The sequence below is a fragment of the Ursus americanus genome, chromosome 21 (genome assembly GCF_024610735.1).
Source record: "Ursus americanus isolate L20-20 chromosome 21, mUrsAme1.1.p, whole genome shotgun sequence".
Lineage (NCBI taxonomy): Eukaryota > Metazoa > Chordata > Mammalia > Carnivora > Ursidae > Ursus > Ursus americanus.
In genome coordinates, this window is record NC_142147.1 from 28,650,828 (window position 1) to 28,670,462 (window position 19,635).

A 19,635-nucleotide genomic window follows, 5' to 3' on the forward strand; every position below is an offset into this window, starting at 1 on the left:
TAGCCTGAAGCAGTGAGCCCAGCAGTGAGCCCAGGGCAGAGTCTCCTGGCTTCCTGGCCAGCTCTCCCATCACAGCGCCAGCTGGCATAGAACCAGCCACCCCTGGTTCCTGGGATCACTAGTGGAGGTTCAACCAGGTGCCACACCTGGTCCACTGTTCTCCACCAACCACAGCTGGGGCCTCACAGGGCTAGACCCACCCTACCGCACAGCCCGGGGCAAGCTGCCCGACCTCGGAGTCCCAGCTGCCTTATCTCCCCAGGGTGCCGAAGGGGTTACACAAACTCATACTTGAAAAGCCACAAGCCGAGGGTCAGGCTCTCAGCAGCCTGGGCCTCTGTGGACAGCTCAACAGGCCGCAGCCCCCACAATTAGAGAGGCCACGCAGGATGACGCTCACTTTCCGGCTCTGCACCCTGCCAGACCGGGCTTCCGCCCCGACTTCGTCTCTCAGTGGCCATGCAACCCTGGCAAGACACAGGTCCTCTGTGAGCCCGTGAAGCCCAGAGCCCTGCTCCTGGCACACACATCAGCGCCTTCACTCCTTGAAAGGACCCATCGTCAATCAGTAAAAGAGCAGAGGGAAAGATAGTAATAATTTTAAAAAGGAAAATAAAAAAAATTAAATTAAAACGAATAAATAAAATAAATAAATAAAAAGGAGCAGAGAGGCTAGAATGATAGCATCCATTTCACAGACAGGAAACGAGTGGCAGGAACAGTGATCAGGGGACTTCTCCCCAAGCTGGAAGCTGGCCTCTTGCCTGACAGTGCCAGGGGGCAGCCAGCATCTTGTCGCTCCTAAATATGAATCATGCCAATGCCCACCAGGGGTCTCAGGTGGGTGGCACGGCAGTTTTCCTTTCAAATGCTTCCTGCCTGACCAGAGGGAAGAGACAGGCCTGGGGTGCCAGATGGCCATGCCTAAGACGAAGGTCACTGTCAGGGAACAGCCAGGAAGGAAATCTCCAGGTACTACGTGAGCACTTCCCTCAGCTCAGGGAATAGGAAGGAGCAACTCAGCAGGGACTCAGGATGACCCTGTGTGCCCTCCCGTCTCTGGGCCCCCGAGCCCATGTGGGTCAAATATCAGAGTGAGACCAGCTAATCCGTGCACAGCCCCTGCTCTAAGAGTAAGTTGCTCCCGGCTCAACCTCTTCCCATCCCATCTCAACCTCTTCTCTCCCTGCCACCACCTCCCATTCCATTCTGAAGCATCTTGTAATTTCTATGGGCCAAAGTGCCTGCGTCAGCCCCATCCAGGAAAAGACTGCCCAAATGAACGGGTGTGCTTAAAACCCAAACACATCCCTGAGTACCACATGGGCAATCACCATTCTGGGTTCCAAGAGCAGGGCTTAAGGAGGCAGCTCAGCCTGGAAGCCTCAGAGGGGCCTCACCAGTCACAAGCACATGAAATGAACCTCTCCTCCCAGCCCCACCAGCTCATACACTGCCCAAGGACCCAGGAGGGAGCCAGGGTACTCTGACAGCCCAGCCACTAGGGGCAGATGGTGAGACCCTTGCCCACCCCCTCCAGAACCCCCAAGGGCTGTGGCTCTAGGCAGGAGTGCGGGGAGTGACTTGGAGCTGACAGGAGTGTGGACGGACTGGGCAGACCCTGGCTTCAGGTCTTTATAGCAGGTGCCCACAGCAGTGCCTGTCTAAGTCAGACCCACCCCCCTGCCATACCTCTCTCATGACAGATGGGGCCACTGAGGTACAGAGCCCAGGAAGGCTGCCCAAAGTCCCGTAAGGCAAGGGGTCTGGCTGCCACCCTAGATTCTATGTCCAGACCTCTCTTATCACTGTGGACAACCAAACCAAATCAAGTGCAGACCTCCCAAACTGAGACCCATCCAGGCTGTGATGTGGCCTGAGTTACATTCCCCGTTCACTATTGCCCTAAAGCCCCAGGCCCTCAAGCAGGCTCAGACCGTCCACTTCCCCTCCAGCTAGTGCCCACAGGGTCAGGGCAGGTCCCTTGATGCCCTGAGCCAGAAAAGATCCAGGACAGCAGAGCAGGAGGGAAGAAGGGCTTGACAAGCATTTTCTGTCTTCTTTCATTCTAAAGATGAGGCAATTATGTTCTGAACCAGAACGGGGGTGGGGGGGTGGGGGGGTGGAGTTCACCTCAGCACAGTCTGGAAGCCTTACTTTTTTCATCTGTAACTGCATTACCGCTCTGGAGGCGGCAGGAGCTGGGGTCTCTAGTTCCCTAATAACAATGCTTTGCACTTACACAGCACCTCCCGTAATCTCCACACACCCCATGGTGGTTCCTTAAGAGGCCACTGGCCTGCCAGGAAGCCCCTACTGTCTGCTTCACCCTGAGAAAGGGGTTAAGAGTGAGGAGCAGTGCCAGGAAGGCGGCCAGGTGGGCTGGCACTCTGGCCTACTGCCCCTTCCTGTCAGACGGAAAAGACCCTAAGTCAGCAAAGAAACAATGGCTGAAAGCCACAGCTTTCCAGCCTCCAGAGGGCGTCCCCTCCAGGCAGGACGCAGGCTGTGGGCCCCTACCTCAGTCTGTCCATCTGTAAAGCGGGCTGGGCCTGCACCTGAGGCCTGGTGACTGGGGGTGGCCAGGATCACTTGCCACCCTCAGGAGGCCGCCCGATGCCTCCAGATGCAGGCCTAAGTGTGGAGCCATGATGGCCTGGGAGCTGGCCAAGCCTGCCTGCTGGGCCAGGAACAGGGGGTGACAGGCGAGAAGAGAAGCCCCCATAGCTAGGACGGAGGAAAAGGCCGGTCCCGGCACCCAGAGGAAAACTTCCCGGGAAAGTGAGTGCATCAGTCTCTCCGAGGGCAGACACAGATCCGCACTCTGCCAAGCAGTCCTGGGGTGGGCTGTCCGGGAGAGATACACACCCGGCCCCAGGCCTGGCCATCCCGGGGCCGTCCCTGGAGCGCAACAGGGCAGCTATCCCAGGTGGTTTCCTGGGGGCAGCACACACCTCCCCCCTTCACCCGGCCCAACCATCCTGGAGCGGGGCTCCCGGCGAGCGACACAGACCTCTCCCCACTAGGCCTGGCCATCCCGGTGGGGGAGGGGGTTCTGCGGGACAGCACGGACTCCTGCCTGGCCCAGCCGTCCCAGGGGTTTCCCGGGGCCAACAAAGGCCCCCGTCAAGCCAGCCGTCCTGGGGGGCTCCCGGAGGGGACAGCACGGAACCCAGACCGAGCCGGTTCCTGGGAGAGGATGCAAAGAAAGGCAGGGGCATAGAGGCCGGCTTGGGGGAGACGCCCCCACGCTAACCCCCACGCCCGGCCCGGGAAGGCCCAGATGGGGTGACCCCCGCCCCCAGCCTGGAGCCCCCGCGGCATTAGGCCTGCAGCAGGCGGCTTCAGGTCTCAGGCCCGGCCGGGGGCAACAGACCCGGGGTCCCGGCCGGCTGTCGGTACTTACCGGAACGGACATCTTGGCCGCCGCTCCCGGGCCCCGGGCGGGCAGCGGCGCCGGCACGCTGGGGGCTCCGGTCCGCCGCGCCGCTCAGAGCCCCCCGCGCCGGGTCCCGGTGCTCTCGGGGTTCCCCGCGGGCTCCTGCGCGCTCCCGGCGGCCGGACTGTCCGGCGGCTCCAGCCCGCGCCGCGCATGCGCCGCCCCGCGCCGCCCCTCCCCCTCCCGTCTCCTCCCCGGGGGCCGCGTTAAAGGCGAGGACCCCGGACCGCGTCATTTTTCTGTCGGCCCAACGCGGTGAGGAGGCTCGGTCTCCACCCCTTATCCAACCTTCAAAGGCCACTTCGAGTCGCACCATCTCCTGTTCTCCCACCCGGTTCTGGAGACCAGACCCCACCCCCCACCCCGCACGTTGCCCAGCCCAGGATGCTGGGCGCCTGCCTTGTGGTCTGGCGGGGCTCCCAGTCCCTGTGTCTGAAGGCGATTGCAGGTCAGCCTCGCAGGGCTCCTAGAAACCCTCCCCGCTCCTCCCGCTGAAAGCCCAGAGACCCGGCACCCCCACGCTGCGCTGCCCAGACCTCCTCCGCCTGCTCTGCCCTTCCCCTCTGCCCATCCCTCAATGGTGGGGAGCTCCCGACTGCCTGGGAACAGCCTAGCGCATCGTCGGGTCATCGGACAGATAGAGCTGACAGATAAAGCTGAACTGGCTTTTAGGGAGGATCCTGTCTCCCGGTAACCCCCATTCAAGGGCCACCCACAGCCAGGCCACCCAGCGCCAAGAGCCAGCCCTCAGACGCTGGAAGAGGGGCCTTCGAGGCCCCAGCCTTTCTTTTCCAAGGTTAAACATCCCCAGTTTCTTCAGCTGTTTCACATCTGCCGTGGTGTCCACAGATAGCGGGCCCCTACATGTGCGCCCTAATTTCCCACCCACTGCCAGATGGGCCTTGCTAAACTGAGGCTCTGAGATCCCTCCGTTACCAGAAGGCAGAACCAGGAGTCTGACCACTCTGGGCTGCCATTCATCAGACACAGCCTGTCCCTGCTCCCTTGGGGACACTTCCTGGGCAAAGCTGAACCCAGAGAAAGGGCTGCTAGGGCCCAGGAGGGATGAGTGAGCACCTAGACTAAGGTTACAGGGCCAGGTCAGTCCAGGGAGATCAGTACCACTGCCCCTGGTCCCTCCATGGAGGAAAAGGTAGAGCTGGTTCCATGAGGCTGGACGGCAGCAGATGTGGCTCATGGCAGGACCTGGGTGACAGAGAGCTCCAGCCCTCTAAGACATTGGTGGGGGCAAGTGCCCAGGGCCACAGGCTCTTTTGTCCGCTCGGTGTGCAGTGCCAGGAGTCCTAAGGTCATTGAACAGAGGGAGGAAGTACAGGTGAGGTGAGTTTCCTCGGAGACTCAGATCTGGCCCCAGCTCCCCAGGCCTCAAAACTCCCCCTTGGCAGGTCATCCATTGGGGTTTAGGAGGATCTCCAGCCTTCTTCTCCAAGAGGTGGGGCTGCCTTGGTCTTTCTCTAGGATGCTCCTGGGGAGAGTCCTAACAGTGGTCCTCAGCAATGGGAGGGGCACTAGATGTGCAAGAAAGGGGGGAAATCCAGGTCTGCTATGAGGCCCAAGTACTGATTCTAGCACTGATGAGCTGGGGTCCCTTCCTGCTCCACCTAAGCAGGGTTGCCCACCCCCTTGAATGGGCATTGTCAATTATGCACCTCAGTTTCCCCAGCCCCAGTGCTTGGTAAGGCATTGTTGGAGGGAGCAGGCAGGGCCACAGCAAACAGAGGGGGTTCTGGGCCGACAGCTGCCACCTTCTCAAAGGGTGCTCTGTGTGTGTGTCTGGCAGGCGGCCCTGCCCGTGCCCACCCGCCCGCGTCCAGCTGGCACTGCCTCTCCTGAGCTGGGAGCAGCAGCTCAGCCTGGCGCCTGGGCTCCCAGCCACATGCGCCCGCTGTCTCAGAGGCCCCCGCTGCCACCCTGGCCCCTCCCTCACTGAGTCCAGGCTCCTCCTCCTTCCTCCTCTCCTACTTTGGCTGGATTCTTTTCACCCACTGTTTCTGTGCCCTCTCCCATCAGCCCCTTCTCTAGGTGCACAGGCCAGAACGGGGCTAGCAGTGGCGAAAGACCCTCCTCCACACCCCTGGGTATAGGGAAATGGAAACCCAGGGAGGGATGCAGCTGGGGTCATGACCTCCAAACTCTGGTCCTTGCCTCCATCTGGCCCCCAACAATGGCTTACAACTGTTTATTCGGGGCTGGGGTCACTAACTCATCTCTTAGCACAGGAAGAAGGATCCCTGGCCAGAGCCTCACTTACTCCAAGGCAGGGGTTCAGCACCTTGGGTAGGGGGTTGTGCCCCCCATTCCCCAGCAGGCAAATGATCCCAGGATGACTCAGTCCTGCAGAGACAGGCTCTGGGGGCCTCACGACTAGCAGTTCACAGCAGAAGCAACAGCTGGGGTGCTTGAGCAGTTGCCAGCACCCCGAGAGGATCCTTGAGGGCTGACCAGGGCCCCAGGGAGACAATGGTTACTGTTGTTCCTGGCACTGGGAGGGAAGGGAGTTTGGACCCGGCCACAGAGTAAATCTGGGCAGAGACAAGCTTCATACTCAGGTCTCTGGATACCCAGGCCTCTGTCCCCTGGGCCTTGCCATGTCTAGAAGGCCGAGGCCTGGAAGGTGGCCCCTTCTCCCCACCCCCACCCAGGGTAACCAGGGACCTCTCCAACAGAGGGACTCCTGGCCCAGGAGAGCGCAGTGAGCCTTTGCAGGCACTTTGTGGGCACCTTGTGATAATCCTACATTAGCATTGTGCTTTTGTCACCTTTGATGGACTGATATTGATACATTCTCATTAGCTAATGTTCACACTCTCTTCAGACTGCCTTAGTTTTCCCCTTACTGTCCTTGTCCTTTTTTGTTCCAAGATCCCATGGAGAATCCCACATTACATTTAGCTGTCATGTCTCCTTAGGCTCTGCTGGGCTGTGACCACTTCTCAGACTTTCCCTGCTTTTGATGACCCTGACAGTTTTGATGAGTACTGGTCAGGGATTTTGTGGAATGTGCCTCAACTGGGATTTGCCTGGTGTTTTTCTCATGGTTAGACTAGGGTTATGGATGTTTAGGAAGACCTCCAAGGTAAAATGTCATTCTCACCACATCATACCAAGGATAGATGCTGTCAACAGGACAACTTATTACTGTTATATTGACCTTGATCACGTGGCTGATAACAGTGTCTGTCAGGTTTTCTCTCTGTTTTCTATTCTTTACTCTTTGGAAGGAATGAGGACTTATGCTCCATCTCCTGAGAGCAGAATATCTACATAAAGACATTTGGAATTCTGTGGGAAATTTCTCTCTTCTTCATTTATTTATATCGGTATGAATTTATGGATATTCATTTTATGCCTTGGAATACAATCTAACACCACTTCACTTCCTTGCATGTATTGACCTTGCTTTGCAGTAGGCAGTTCTTTCAGGTGGTACATCAGATTTTTTCAAGAGAATCTAGAAATCCAGATTGTTTTTATAAAATCGCTGGCTTTTGAAACGTTGACTGAGTGAGCCGAACCAAATGCTTCCACGGGCCAACCCCAGGCAGCTCTTGGCTCCAGAGTCAGATTACCTGGTCTGAGTCCTTCTCTGCTTCTTGCACCTGGATCATCTTGTGCATGTGCACAAGTTAATCTGTCTGGGGCTTTGTTTCCTCATCTGTGAAATGGGAGGATAATACTTCCTGGGTGATTGAAAGGATTCGATTGAATGACTCAGGGAAGGTTCGGGGCCCTGGACCTGGCACAGAACCCGTGCTTTGTAAACAGCAGGGACCATCACTGCCACACACGAGCCAGGCATTTAGGTTAAGCAGCTCCCTACGGAGAGCAAGATCTGAGCTTCTTTGAAGGAGACCTAGAAGGAGATTTTAGGGTTGGGGGTGGCCAATGGGATCCTGTGAGCTCTGGAGTGGATGAGAACAGGAACTACCACTCCAAGCCTGGTTTTCAACTTAAGAGTTGAGCTCTACTACTCTGTAGTAACCCCTCATTGACGGGTGGGGGAGGACCCAGACTAGAGGCCCTGTCTTACTCTAAAGCGTGAATGACTGCCTCTCCCAGGGACGCAAGTCAGACTGGCACAGAAAGAGATGCTCAGCTTGGTGAAGTGGACGGGGAACCCACTGACCCACCAGGCGAGACCTTGGGGTTCAGTTTTGGCATCACTTCAGACTTATCCTCTGACCTTACAACAAGTCCAGGTTCCAGTATCCTTGAGGGTAATCCCACAGTCTCATCGAGGGTGGGCCCTAGGGGCTAGGGCAGGGCACTTCCTTGTCTCTCCCCCATTCACAGAACCTTCGGTATGCTCTGCGTGGGAAGCACCTGGTTAGGAGAGGGGGTCATGTTCAGGTCATCAGGCAACTGCGTACAGAGGCAGACCATCATGCCCTAGACAAGGCAGCTTCAGTACCTGGTGGCAGGAGGGAGATAGATGTATTAGTTTCTTATTGACGCTGTGACAAATTCCTACACATTTCATGGTTTACAACAATATGAACTTATTATCCTACAGTTTTGGAGGCCAGAAGTCCAAAATGGGCTGTCAGGGCTACATTCTTCTGGAGGCTCTAGGGGATGATAGATTCCCTTGCCTTTTTCAGCTTCTAGAGACTTCCTGCATCCCTTGGCTTGGGCCCTGCATCACTCTGACCTCTGCTTCTGTCATCCCACCTTCTCTGACTCCAGCCCTCCTGAGTCCCTCTTATAAGAACCTTGTGACTACCATGGGTCCATTCAGGTAGTCCAGGGCAACCTTTCCATCTCCAGATCCTTAATTTAATCAGAGCTGCAGAGCTCGTTTTGCCTTGTAATGTAATCTAATCGTAGATTCCAGGGGTTCAGATGTGTACGGAAGGACCCCTGGCCCCCCAAACTGCTCTGGGCCCCATGGCGTGAATACTGGTGATGGCTGAGTTTGGCCAGGGCAGGAATCCTCTTACTCAGCTCAAGAGGCATCACTTGCTGTTTGTGGGAATAACTTTCATAAATGATGTATGGCTCCCGCATACCATCTGGCAAGACAAGGCAAAAAACCCCAACAGGCAGGGACGCTTTGACCCTGAAATTCCAGGAATTCATCTTTAAAAATGCACTCATGAGTAGCCAAAGCTATACATGTCAAGGCCGTCGCTTGCAGCTCTCCTTATTAGCAGGAAAACGTGGGAACAACTTACATATTCAATAACGGGCTCCACTTAAACAAATCGTGGAATATTTACATGATAGAATCCCATCCTGGGCGTCACCACCAATGACAGAGTGACATGGAAATATGTTCACAATCTACTGTTAAGTGAAGAAAAATAGGCTTTGAAATAAGTATGGCCAGATCCTATTTTCATAAAAATTATTGTATTTATATTTATGTCACATATTTGCATTGGGAAAAATGTGGAAGGATAGATAGCACAGTATCAGCTGTGGTTATCTTGGGGTGCGGGCGAGATTTTGTTCACCATGTGTAATATTTAGAGAGGGCCTATTGGGAGGGCGGACTAAGCTGGTTAGTAAGTAGGGTTTTATCTGTCTTCGTGGATTAGAATTTCACAGGAGACTGTTTTTGGAGGAGAGAATGGGGTTTTGGTATAACTAAAATTATTTTCTCTATTTTCCAATGTTTTTCAAATGGACATCATTACTTGTGCATTTTTTAACAGTATACACTTTTTTAAAATGGTGGTAAGACATACATAACATGAAGCTTATCTTTTAACTGTTGGGTTTTTTTTAAGTTTATCTATTTAAGTAATCTCTACACCCAACGTGGGGCTCGGACTCACGACCGACCCTGAGATCAAGAGCCACACTCTTTTCCGACTGAGCCAGCCAGGTGCCCCCCATTTTAACTATTGTTAAGTGTACAGTTCAGTGGCGTGAAGTTCATGCAGTGTTGTACAACCATCACTGTTATCCCTGTCTAGAACTTTCTCATCATCCCAAACAGAAACTATGTCTCCATTAAACCATAGCTCCCCTTCTCCTCCTTCCCCAGCCCCTGGCAACCACCATTCTACCTTCTGTCTCTGAGAGTTTGCCTGTTCTCGGGTAATTTTTTTTTAAAGAACAGTGTGTGCAGGGGAAAATGTAATTGCCGAGTCCTAGGAAATGCAAGCCACCGTGGATGGGTTCCCACACACATGCTGGGGCCTGACACGCAGGAGATGCAAGCAAACAGCCAGCAGAGTAAGGCCTTGCAGCCAGTCCCACACGGATCCTGCCGCCTAGTAGCTGCCCCCCTTCCCCGCCCCCAGCAGGCAGGAGGCAGAGGGGAAGGGACTTGCCAAGGGCTCCCAGAACGGGACAGCTGAGCTGGGCGGAACCACAGGCTCCCACCTCGGCTAGCTCCGAGGGCCCTGGCTGCTGGCCTCCTGGTCTTCTAGGATGTTTGTAAACACCCAGAGACCAGAGCCCCTTCCAGGAACAGGCCTGTGTTCTCAGTGACCGAGACAAGTGGAATTTCACTGTCCACTGGAAACAATCCCCAGGGCATTGTGTTTCTGAACCCAGGGATGAAGCCGCTCGCCTGAATAGTATACATTCTCTAAATTAGTAAAGAGCCCGAAAGAGCTATTGCCACACTGAGGTCACCAGTGTGAGTCCCCAGAGCAGCGAGTTTGGTTCTCAGAGAGGCAGGGATGCCTGCCGTCCCCCTCCCCCATCAGCTGCTCTGCTGCCTAGAGGCCAAGGGTCTGCCCCAGGGGCGCTGGGAAAGTCTCTCTGTTCCCCGGGACTGAGACTTGCCCTGTGGAAACAGGAAGGGACTCACGGGTAGGGAGTGAGATCTGCCCTTTGGCAAGAACCCCGCCTCCCTGCCACCTTTGGCCTCCAGGGGCAGAGCAGGACAGGGCCTGGGTTCTGGTCCTGCCTTGTGAGCTTCAGCATGGTATTTATACTCAAAGCATGTTTTCATCCCCTCTGTCAAATGGGGCTTAATAAAGCAGCAAAGCAGCCCCCAGCTCCAGGGAGCCGCCTCCCTATTTCATTCTTTGTGGAAGCCACACTCCCCCACCTCCCCCGCCGAGAATTGTGCAGTACTGTGGCCCTGGCTCCCACAGTCCTGGAAGGACTGGGATCTATGGCATATAAGGGCCGCTGTGGCACCCAACGCGGAAGCAGCCGTTAAATGCTGCTGTCAGAATCGCTGACTTGTCTCTCCACTCACCAGCTTGCCTTTCCGGGCGCACAGACTTCTACTTCTCCTGCTCCCCTGCCGCAGGAGCGGCCCCGCCCGTCCTGATGGGGCTGAGAGGAAGGGAGGCTAATACAGATGCTGGAGGCTGGCCCAAGTTTTGGCCTCGAGGGTAACCCCTGGCAAGTTCTTTACACAAGGCCCTTGGGCTCAGCGTTTGATGGGAGCAATGTCTGGCAGAAGGTTCTAGAAATACAAGGCTGCATATCACCCTGATGACAGACCTTCTGCATTGGACGAAGTGATGCTTACTGAGAGGCATCCCTCCAATGCCAGGCTAAGACCTGGAGACAGGGCGACAGACCCAGATGAAGTGGAATTGGGCTCCACCCTCCTGGCCTGCCTGCAGTGGCAGGGGCTTCCTGGAGGAGGCAGCACTCAAACAGGAGCTTGTAGGATGAGTAAGAGTTCAGGGGGCCTGTGTGGGCAGCAAAGCCAGTGTGGAGAAAGGCTCCCCTCCAGGGTCCAGCAGCCTGAGACCCACCTATTCCTGGGGAAAGACAAACCAAGGTTTCTGAAAATAGACCCTCAGTGGGGAGGCCTGCATTCAAACCCCGGCTCTGCCATGCTCTAATGCCCCACCTGGGCCAGTCACCCCTCTGGAGACCTCAGTATCTTCTTCTGGGCAATGGGGCAATTGCATAGGGGCTCAGAGAGGGTGCTGGGGACACATGGGTCCACCCATTTGGGGAAGTCCACTTCTGTTTCCTTAGAGGGCTGTGTCTTCCTCCCTTGTTTAACGATCTCTCGATCTCTCAGGGTATTGTAAGGCATCAGGCCCAGACTCCTGCTGGGCCCCTGCATCCTGATGGAAACCTGGGGCGGCGGCGGGGCGGGGGCGGGTAATGGGGGGGTCCTGGGTGATAGCCACCTATGCAAAAATATTGTGTACCTAATCTGTGCAAGACATCATAGCGGTTGTCATTTCCTAGAAGCAGAGCCTGAGACAGGGATTCTTTGACAGTAGCTTCTTGAGAAAACGGGAAGGTCCCGCTTCAGCCTGGCCCCCGGGGAGCTCTGGAGTGACTTGCACCTCAGAATTGGCCCCACCTGGGGTAGGGGGCCAGCCCGTTATGCTCCTGGTCAGCTACACACTGACCACTGCCTGGCGTGGTGTGGGGAGTAATTCGGGCCATGAGGTCCCATTTTGCCAAGGATACTTTTCCAAAGACACAGCAGCTGTGAGCAGGGAGCAGCCACTTCTGCCCGCAGCTGGGGGTCTGGGCCGTTCCACAGAGGACAATGGGTCAACCAGTCTGCAGTCCTACAGGTTCTTTTGTCCTTAAGGAGCCACTAGCTATTGACTTTCCTGTCCTCACCAGCCCGGGCATATTCCGGGAGTTGCTTGCAGAAAGGCCTGAAGTATAAGAAACAGGTGGGGATAGGATTTCCAGGCAACCCTTCCGGTTGTTCTCTCCCCTCACATCCCAGCAGCACCCCACACAGTGTCCCCTTTAGCGGTCCTGGACACTCTGGGGAGGGAAAGGCTCAGCCCCAAACCATGCCCTGTCAGGAAGGAGCCCCCAGGAAGAGGAAGGGGCTGCGTCAAAGCACCATGGAGTTGGGGCTAGGACCCAGGTTTGCTGACTTCTAGTTCTTTCCCTGCCAGGGAGAAAGCCCATGTAAGGAGGAGCAGAGTCTCCCTTTTGTGAGGATGAGAGGGGAAAGCTCTCCTAGTGAGCTGAAGCAGGACCTCTTCTTACTCTCTGGCCTCTGGGCACACTGGGTTAGGCTGCTGAATATCCCAGGCCACAGTGACACTAGGGAACAAGGACACAGCAACCCCTGGGCCAGCCGGCAGCCTGAGGGAGACTCATTGCCATGACTCAGCTTGGAAAGAGGCCAGGGCAGCTGCCAGAGAGCTCTGTGCATTGTGGGGTATTGTTCTTGCTGCCAGCATCTCAGGCTCTTGAAAGCACTGTGCTTTTGGGTTGATTTAATTTAACTTAATTAATTTGAGAGAGAGAGTGCAGGGTGAGGGGCAGAGGAAGAGGGAGAGAGAGAATCTCAAGCAGACTCCCCGTGGAGCAGGGAGCCCGACTCGGGGCTGGATTCTATGTCTCTGAGATCAGGACCTGAGCCAAAACCAAGAGTGAGATGCCCAAAGGACTGAACCACCCAGGCGACCCTTGGGTTGGTTTTAAATGGTTTAGCCATCTCCAAGGAAGGAGCCTTCAGCACCCCTGAGGCCTGGGGTAGCCTAAGCCCAGCTCATCCTGGGGGGCCTGGGGTCTTCTGCAGTTGGCAGCAAACCAGTTTGCCATCTGCATGCACAGAAGCCCAGGCCAGCTCCGGCTCTCCTGGTGCCCCAGCCTCACTGGCTCCCTCTTGTCCAAGGACGCACTGAACAAGGCAGTTGCCACAGGCCCAGTCTGTGCCGCATCGGAAATGTTGAGGCACCCCCATCTTACAGAGAGCAAAAGTGAGGCTGCCAGAAGTGAGCCCAGCCAAAATTAAAAAAGAAACAATGGTGCCAGAACTGATGCTTGGGGCCCGGTCCCAGGTCAGAGTCAAGGTGGTAGACCTGGAGAACACACAAGGGTGCTGAGAAGAGAAAGGGGGCCAGCAAGCCATTGAAAGGAGGGGGAGGGGCACCTGGCTGGCTCTCTCGGTAGAGCACCGGACTCTTGATCTTGGGTTTGTGTGTTCGAGCCCCACATTGGGTAGAGATTACTTAAAAATAAAATATATATAAAAAAAAAAAAGGAGAGGAAGCCTTAGTTTGGGAAGATAAAGACAGAGAGGGAGTGAGATTGGAGGCCAAGCAGCTGGGAGTAATAGTTTAAGGCAAATTTGGACTTGTTCACCAGACCTCAGAACTGCTGGGCAAGTGTGAAAGAAGGGTAGTGAAGCCCCACCTCTTATTTTTTTTTAATTAAAAAAAAATTTTTTTAAGCAAGCTCTACACCCAACATGGGACTTTTTTTTTTTTTTTTAAGGTTTTATTTATTTATTTGACAGAGAGAGAGACAGCCAGCGAGAGAGGGAACACAAGCAGGGGGAGTGGGAGAGGAAGAAGCAGGCTCCCAGCGGAGGAGCCTGATGCGCGGCTGGATCCCAGAACCCTGGGATCACGCCCTGAGCCAAAGGCAGACGCTTAACGACTGAGCCACCCAGGAGCCCCAAGCTCTACACCCAACATGGGACTTGAAATCCTGACCCTGAGATCCGGAGGCGCACGTTCTACTGACTGAGCCATCCAGACACCCCTTGAAGGCCCATTTCTTAACTGCACAAAAGTCATCTGCCCTGAAAGGTAAGGCTAACTGGATTCAAAAAATGTTTAGAGCAACTCACAGATGAACATGCCACAAAACTAGGTTTGTGATGAATCAGGTTCTGGGACATAGTCCTGCTGCCTTTGGCAGGTTCTGCAGAGAAGCAGAAGCAGTAGGAGACAGGCTGCCAAGTCCCATGGTCAGCCGGCCGTGGGCTGCAGACCCCGTGTGGGAGCTGACAGTGTATGTCCAGCCTAAGTCCGGAGGCTCCCAGAGCCAGGAGCACTGATGGGTGGGAGAAGGATGTCTGTCTGAGCTCAAGGATAGAGCAAAGTTCCCTTCCCCCACCTTTTGTTCTATCCAGGCCCTCAATGGATTGGATGATGTCCACCCACACTGGTGACAAGGATCTTTACTCAGTCTACCTATTCAAATGCTAACCTCTTCCAGAAAAACCCTTACAGACACGTTCTACCAGCAATCTTGGCATCTCTTAGCCCAGTCAAGGTGACATATAAAATTAACCATCGTGCCTGCCTTGTTCAAATGCTCCTTCCAGAGACAGAGCTGGGCTGGGCTGGTACCAAAGAAGGTTTGGCACTTAGGCAGGATCTGGTCCGGTCTTCTCCATGGATGGCCATTCTCCTCCTAATTCCAGCCACATCTCACCCAAAGCACTGGGCTCCATGCTCAGAGACAGGCAAGCAGGGCTACTTTGCTGAATCTTGTCTTCTCAGAGGGTTCAAGTAGGAAGAGAGGCACACAACCACTTTGTTGGAGAGAGGGAGACCTTTCTGGGAGGTAACTGGGCATTATATTTCAAGACCTTGACGATGTGTGCCTTCCCTGATATGACAACTCCACTTGTAGAAGTGATCTAGAAATAACCAGTGATGCAGATCAAAATCTAAGGAGAAGGCAGTTCATCGAGGCATTATTTATAACAACAGAAAGTGGGTAACCTCAGTGACCAACAGTGGAAGGCAATATAATAAATTATGGTACAACCACGTAATGGCATATTCTACAGCTGTTAAAATTATTTTCTCAAAGAATGTTTGAGGGGCGCCTGGGTGGCTCAGTCGGTTGAGCGTCTGCCTTTGGCTCAGGTCATGACCCCAGGGTCCTGAGATCGAGCCCCACCTCAGGCTCCCGGCTCAGAGGGGGGGAGCCTGCTTCTCCCTCTCTCTGCCCCTCCCCCCTCCTGTCCTTTCTCTCGATCTCTCTCTGGTACATAAATCTTTAAAAATAAATAAAGAAATAGCCATACGTGGTCAGCAGCTTCTGTGTTGAGCTGCACAAATACAAGTATAATTCCAACTGCCTTAAGAAAATTCCGTAAAAACACAGGGAAAAGCCTGAAAGAATCCCGAAATGTAGCAGTTTTCTCTGTTAGTAAGCTGATAAGAGATTTAAATTCTGTTTGATTTTTCTGCTTCCACATTTTCCAACAATGAACAGTTTCCTTCTCTAACGAGAGGAAGGGAGAAGACAGAAGAGAAGCCTGGAGCAGGCAAAGCCCGCCTTGGCAGCAAGGCCCCGGCGCGGGCTGGGCTGGCGGGAGCTGAGGAATCTGCCTCGCACGGGGCTTGTTTTGACAAGAGTGTTGTGCCTCTGGTGGCTTGGGGCTTCTCCAAGCTGCAGGGCAACCTAGCTGACACACTACAAACTCCGTGTAGTGGGTGTGAGCACGTGTGCGTGTGCACACGTGGGGCCGCCATCTGTTGCCAACCTGGCAGCTCGGTGTTGCCTCTTCGGCTGTGTTTGCTGGGACTTGGGTGGATTTTGTCGTCTGAATTTCTTGCTTGCTTCCCCGGGCTTTACTTCAGCTGCTTTTCCCACTGACTGCTAACTTGAAGGGCCTTCCTGCTAAGCTCTCTACTGGGCCTGCAAAGACTTTCAAAGTAGGAGAAAGTTCCTGCAGGTGAGTCTCCGCAGACAGCAGGGAAGGAACCCGGGTGTACTCATTACGGTTTGCTGATGCGTCAGGAATTTAGGAGTTTGAATTATTTGAAGTGGCAAGAATAAAGGAAGATGGAATGTTCCTAAGTACATAGCTGGAGGCTTTTTCATTTTTAATAAGCAGGGAGGCGATGGGCAGTAGTTCTCAGACTTCAGAGTGTGTCAGCATCACCTAGCTGCTTGTGAGAAATGAGATTCCTAGCATTCACTGTCCCCCAACCTCCGGGATTATTTAATCCTTCCCCTTTGCTTTACAGATACAGAAATGGGGGGAAGGGGAGGCAAGGGGCCAAGCCACATGCCCAAGCAGGTCAGTCTGCAGTGAGGGTGTCTCACTAGACCACGCTGCCTCTCGGTCACCTGTGGCAGATGTTTGGTGTTAAGGGAATACGCAAAAGTGGGATCCAACAAATTCTCTGATACCACCCGGAAGTCCAGCAATTCAATTCTGTCACCAAGTACCCAGAGTCAGTGCAGACCCCCAACAGCTGAGAGGCCAGTCCCACAAGACTGCCCCCACTTCACACGCCAGCCGCAAATGGGGTGCTCGGACTGCCCACACTTCTGCTCAGTCCATGACCACCCCCAACAGCTTTGGTAATTTGCTAGAACTCATGGACCCAGGAAAGTGCTCTACTTATGATTACTGTTTGTTATAAAGGATACAAATGAACAGCCAGATGAGGATGGGTCCAGAAGGGTACCCGTGCAAGTCTCTGTGCCTGTGGAATTGGGGTGTGCTACCCTTCTGGCACGTGGATGTGCTCCCCAACTCAGAAGCTCCCCAAACTTTGTTGGTGAGGAGTTTTTATCAAGATCTCATTACACAGGCACAGTTGATGAAATCATTGGCCTGACTGGACTCCATCTCCAGCCTCTCCTCCCTCCCAAGGTCCAGGGATGGGACTGAAAGTTTAAACCCTCTAGCTACAGGGGCAGTGTTGCTGGTGACCAGGCCCCATCCTGAAGCGCACAAATCCCAAGGGTTTTAGGAACCCAGAACTGCACAAAAACAAACAAAAACAAAAAAATTTATACCACATAGGCTATTTGCAGTTTTGTGGAAAATGCCACTTGCATTGCAAAGATAAAAGAGGCCTCTGCAACGATTTCCAGCTCCAGTTGTCTGCAGCAGTCTCGCGGGCACACACAGGTCACACCAGACACCGTTCGTGCAGGAGGGCTGGGGGGCGGGTGATTGGGAATGGGCAGGATCCCCTCCCTGTGTCTTGGACCCCAACCTCAAATTCAAAGGTCCCATAATGGAGCTCAGTGCCAGAGTGTAACAGAACTGTGGGGTCTGGCTTGAGACAACAGTAAAGACAGGGCAATCTTGAGGAGGCGACTGGGACACAGAGGGTCGACCCTGCCCCAGATGGCGTTCTCTGGGCCCCAGAGAGCTTCCAGACTTAAAAATGTCAGTCCCGGTGCCTCAAATACAGATGGGCTTAGGTTATAATGCAAAGATGTTAGGGTGGAAGAGGGAAGGCCGAAGAGAGCAGAGCAGCTGGCAGCAACCCTCCACACCCTGAGGACTCTGGCCACCGCTCGCTCTGAGGGCACCCACAGTAGCCCCATGTCACACTGTGGCCCAAGAGCCCTGGGGTCAGCTCGGGCCGCTAGGCATAGTTTGAAGATGGGCAGCTCCATAACTTCCACTAGAAAACCCACACGTTGTAATTCATCTTGGTGTCTTCAAATTTGAAGCTTGTTTATTTGGGTCAGGGACCATTTATTCGCACCTAACAAGTCGAGGCTTGCCACAGCATCTTTCCAACATATGTCCTGTTTGTGTCCTGTCCCTGTGCATCTGTCAAGGCCATGTGGGCAAGGGCAAGGCTGACTCAGCGGTGCTGGAACCACTGGCTGTGCTGGGAGGAGGCACCTGGCCTAGCACAGACCCCTCAGCTTCCCAGCCACTCAACCTGCTTTTCAGAGAAAGGGAAGTTGGGGGGCACCTGGTAGTTTACCTGAGCGAGTCCCTCATCTCCTGGTGAAATGTTCCAGGAGCCGTTTGGGAAGATCATTCTGGAATGCCTGCTAGCTCAGGATGGGATGCAGTGAAGGCTCCCTGAGACCCAGCAAGCTCATCACCATGGCAACCCTGCGCTGCCCATCCCTTGAACATCTCTCTGTAAGACAGACAGGGGAAGTCTAAATGTGAGCTTGTCTTTCTTTTTAAAAAAATTATCTTGAAATACTTTAGAAAATAAAAGCATAATGAATCATGTAAGAAATATCTGTGTCCTCACTTTCCACTTTAAGATATAAAACCACATCTGTAAACGAAGCTCCTTTCTCTGATCATAGAACCTTCCCTATCCCATGAGAGGTTACTGTTATGCTGAGTTGTGTCTATCACCCATTCATTATATATAATCATACACCCTTCCTATATTCTGAACCAAGGTATAATATCTTTTGCAAGTTAAAACATTTTTTCTGAGGTGAGTCTCATAACATAAAACCTACCACCTTGAAGTGTAAAATGCAGTGGCATTTAGCGCATTTGGTGTTGGCCAACCATCACCTCCGTGTTCATGTTTTCGAACTTGTGTAACTGGGATCATACGTTAGGACTTTCGCTGCTTGCTTTATGCATCAACGCTGCTTACAAGGCTCATCAGTGCTGATGCACGCAGCCCTCCTCATCCGGCTCGCCGCTGTCCTGTATGGCACTGTGGGACTATCTCACAATCGGTCCTCTCTCCTGATGGGTACTGGGTGGATTCCAGGTTTTTATGATCACCAATAAGCCTGCCTCCTTGTGCTGCTTCTCCAGGATGTCAGCCCAGGAGTAAAGTTGCTGTGTCATGGGCCGAGAGCAGTTCCAGATTACACATCACCAAGGTGTTCCTCAAAGTTCTAATTTATATTCACGTAAGCCTGGTTGTCTTGGGGAGCTGGGGGCCAGGTGCACAATTTAATTATAGTAACCTAACACTTGGATAGTGTGCCTCATTTAATAAAACGCGGTGAGGCAGGCGGAGCAGGATTGCTAACCATTCTCAGCAACCTTCTGAACAAGGTATCTGAGACTTGGAGGGACTCCAACTGGATCACAGCAGTGTTAGGATTGAAGGTTAGAGGCAAGACCACCCGTGCATCAGACTAGGATGGTGCTCTCCTTAGGCAATGTTAATTTCTCCCCCGCCCCCTCCCCACCCCCTTGTACCTTACTTAAGCATGGGTCACAGTTTACCCCATCAGCTTTCTGAGGTGACAACACAATGAACACTGGCTGGCAGACCATGAAGAGGAGACCCTGAATGAGGGTCTCTGTGGTTTGGGTCATTCCAGGCTGCAGGGAAGCAGGGCAGAAACTTCTGGACTTGCACATTCCATTTTCCTTGCGGTGGTCGACGTGCCTGTGCACAAAGATCATGTCTAATAGTATTTTGGGATCTAAGTTGCCCTAGGAGGGCATGAAAAAAAGAAAAGGCTTTACAGAAAAGTCGAGGGAGGAATTGTGAACACACCCAGGGAAGGAGGTACGCTGGGAGAGGCATTTATGAGACCTCAACTCTCCAAGGAACTATCAACCGGGCTCCTGGTCCCTCCTCCCTGCACTCCCTGAAACCAGGTGGCGTCCCAAAAGAGGGCGACCCTGTGCACCTTGCTTAGCACAGAAACTTGCTTCTGGAGCAGAGCTTATGCCTGTCTAAACAAGGCCTGGGGGTGTCTCGAGGAGGCACTGCACGCTGCAGAGAACAGCTGGGCTGCTGACCCAGGGTGCGGACACAGTTGGAAGCCAAAGGCGTGGGCCCACACCTCTGGTGTCCTTCTGCCACAAAATTTTGGCACTG

At 53.9% G+C, this 19,635-nt stretch overlaps 1 protein-coding gene across 4 annotated transcripts in view; it reads right to left on the reverse strand.

Annotated features, from left to right (window-relative positions):
• BCAR1 (BCAR1 scaffold protein, Cas family member) overlaps positions 1 to 19,435 on the reverse strand; it is a 53,820-nt gene extending 34,385 nt beyond the window's left edge. The window contains exons 1-4 of one of the 4 annotated variants that reach the window (XM_045796006.2): positions 19,005 to 19,435; positions 17,800 to 17,961; positions 7,644 to 7,871; positions 4,562 to 4,743 (exon numbers count right to left, since the gene is read on the reverse strand). In XM_045796006.2, coding sequence (XP_045651962.1) covers positions 4,562 to 4,582 — 21 coding nt within the window. In that variant the 5' untranslated portion in view covers positions 4,583 to 4,743; positions 7,644 to 7,871; positions 17,800 to 17,961; positions 19,005 to 19,435. Of the gene's footprint in view, positions 1 to 3,406; positions 3,583 to 4,561; positions 4,744 to 7,643; positions 7,872 to 17,799; positions 18,957 to 19,004 lie in introns of those variants that run through there. The other 3 variants (XM_045796007.2, XM_045796008.2, XM_045796012.2) reach the window with 3 other exon arrangements.
• Between the last annotated feature and the right edge of the window lie 200 nt (positions 19,436 to 19,635).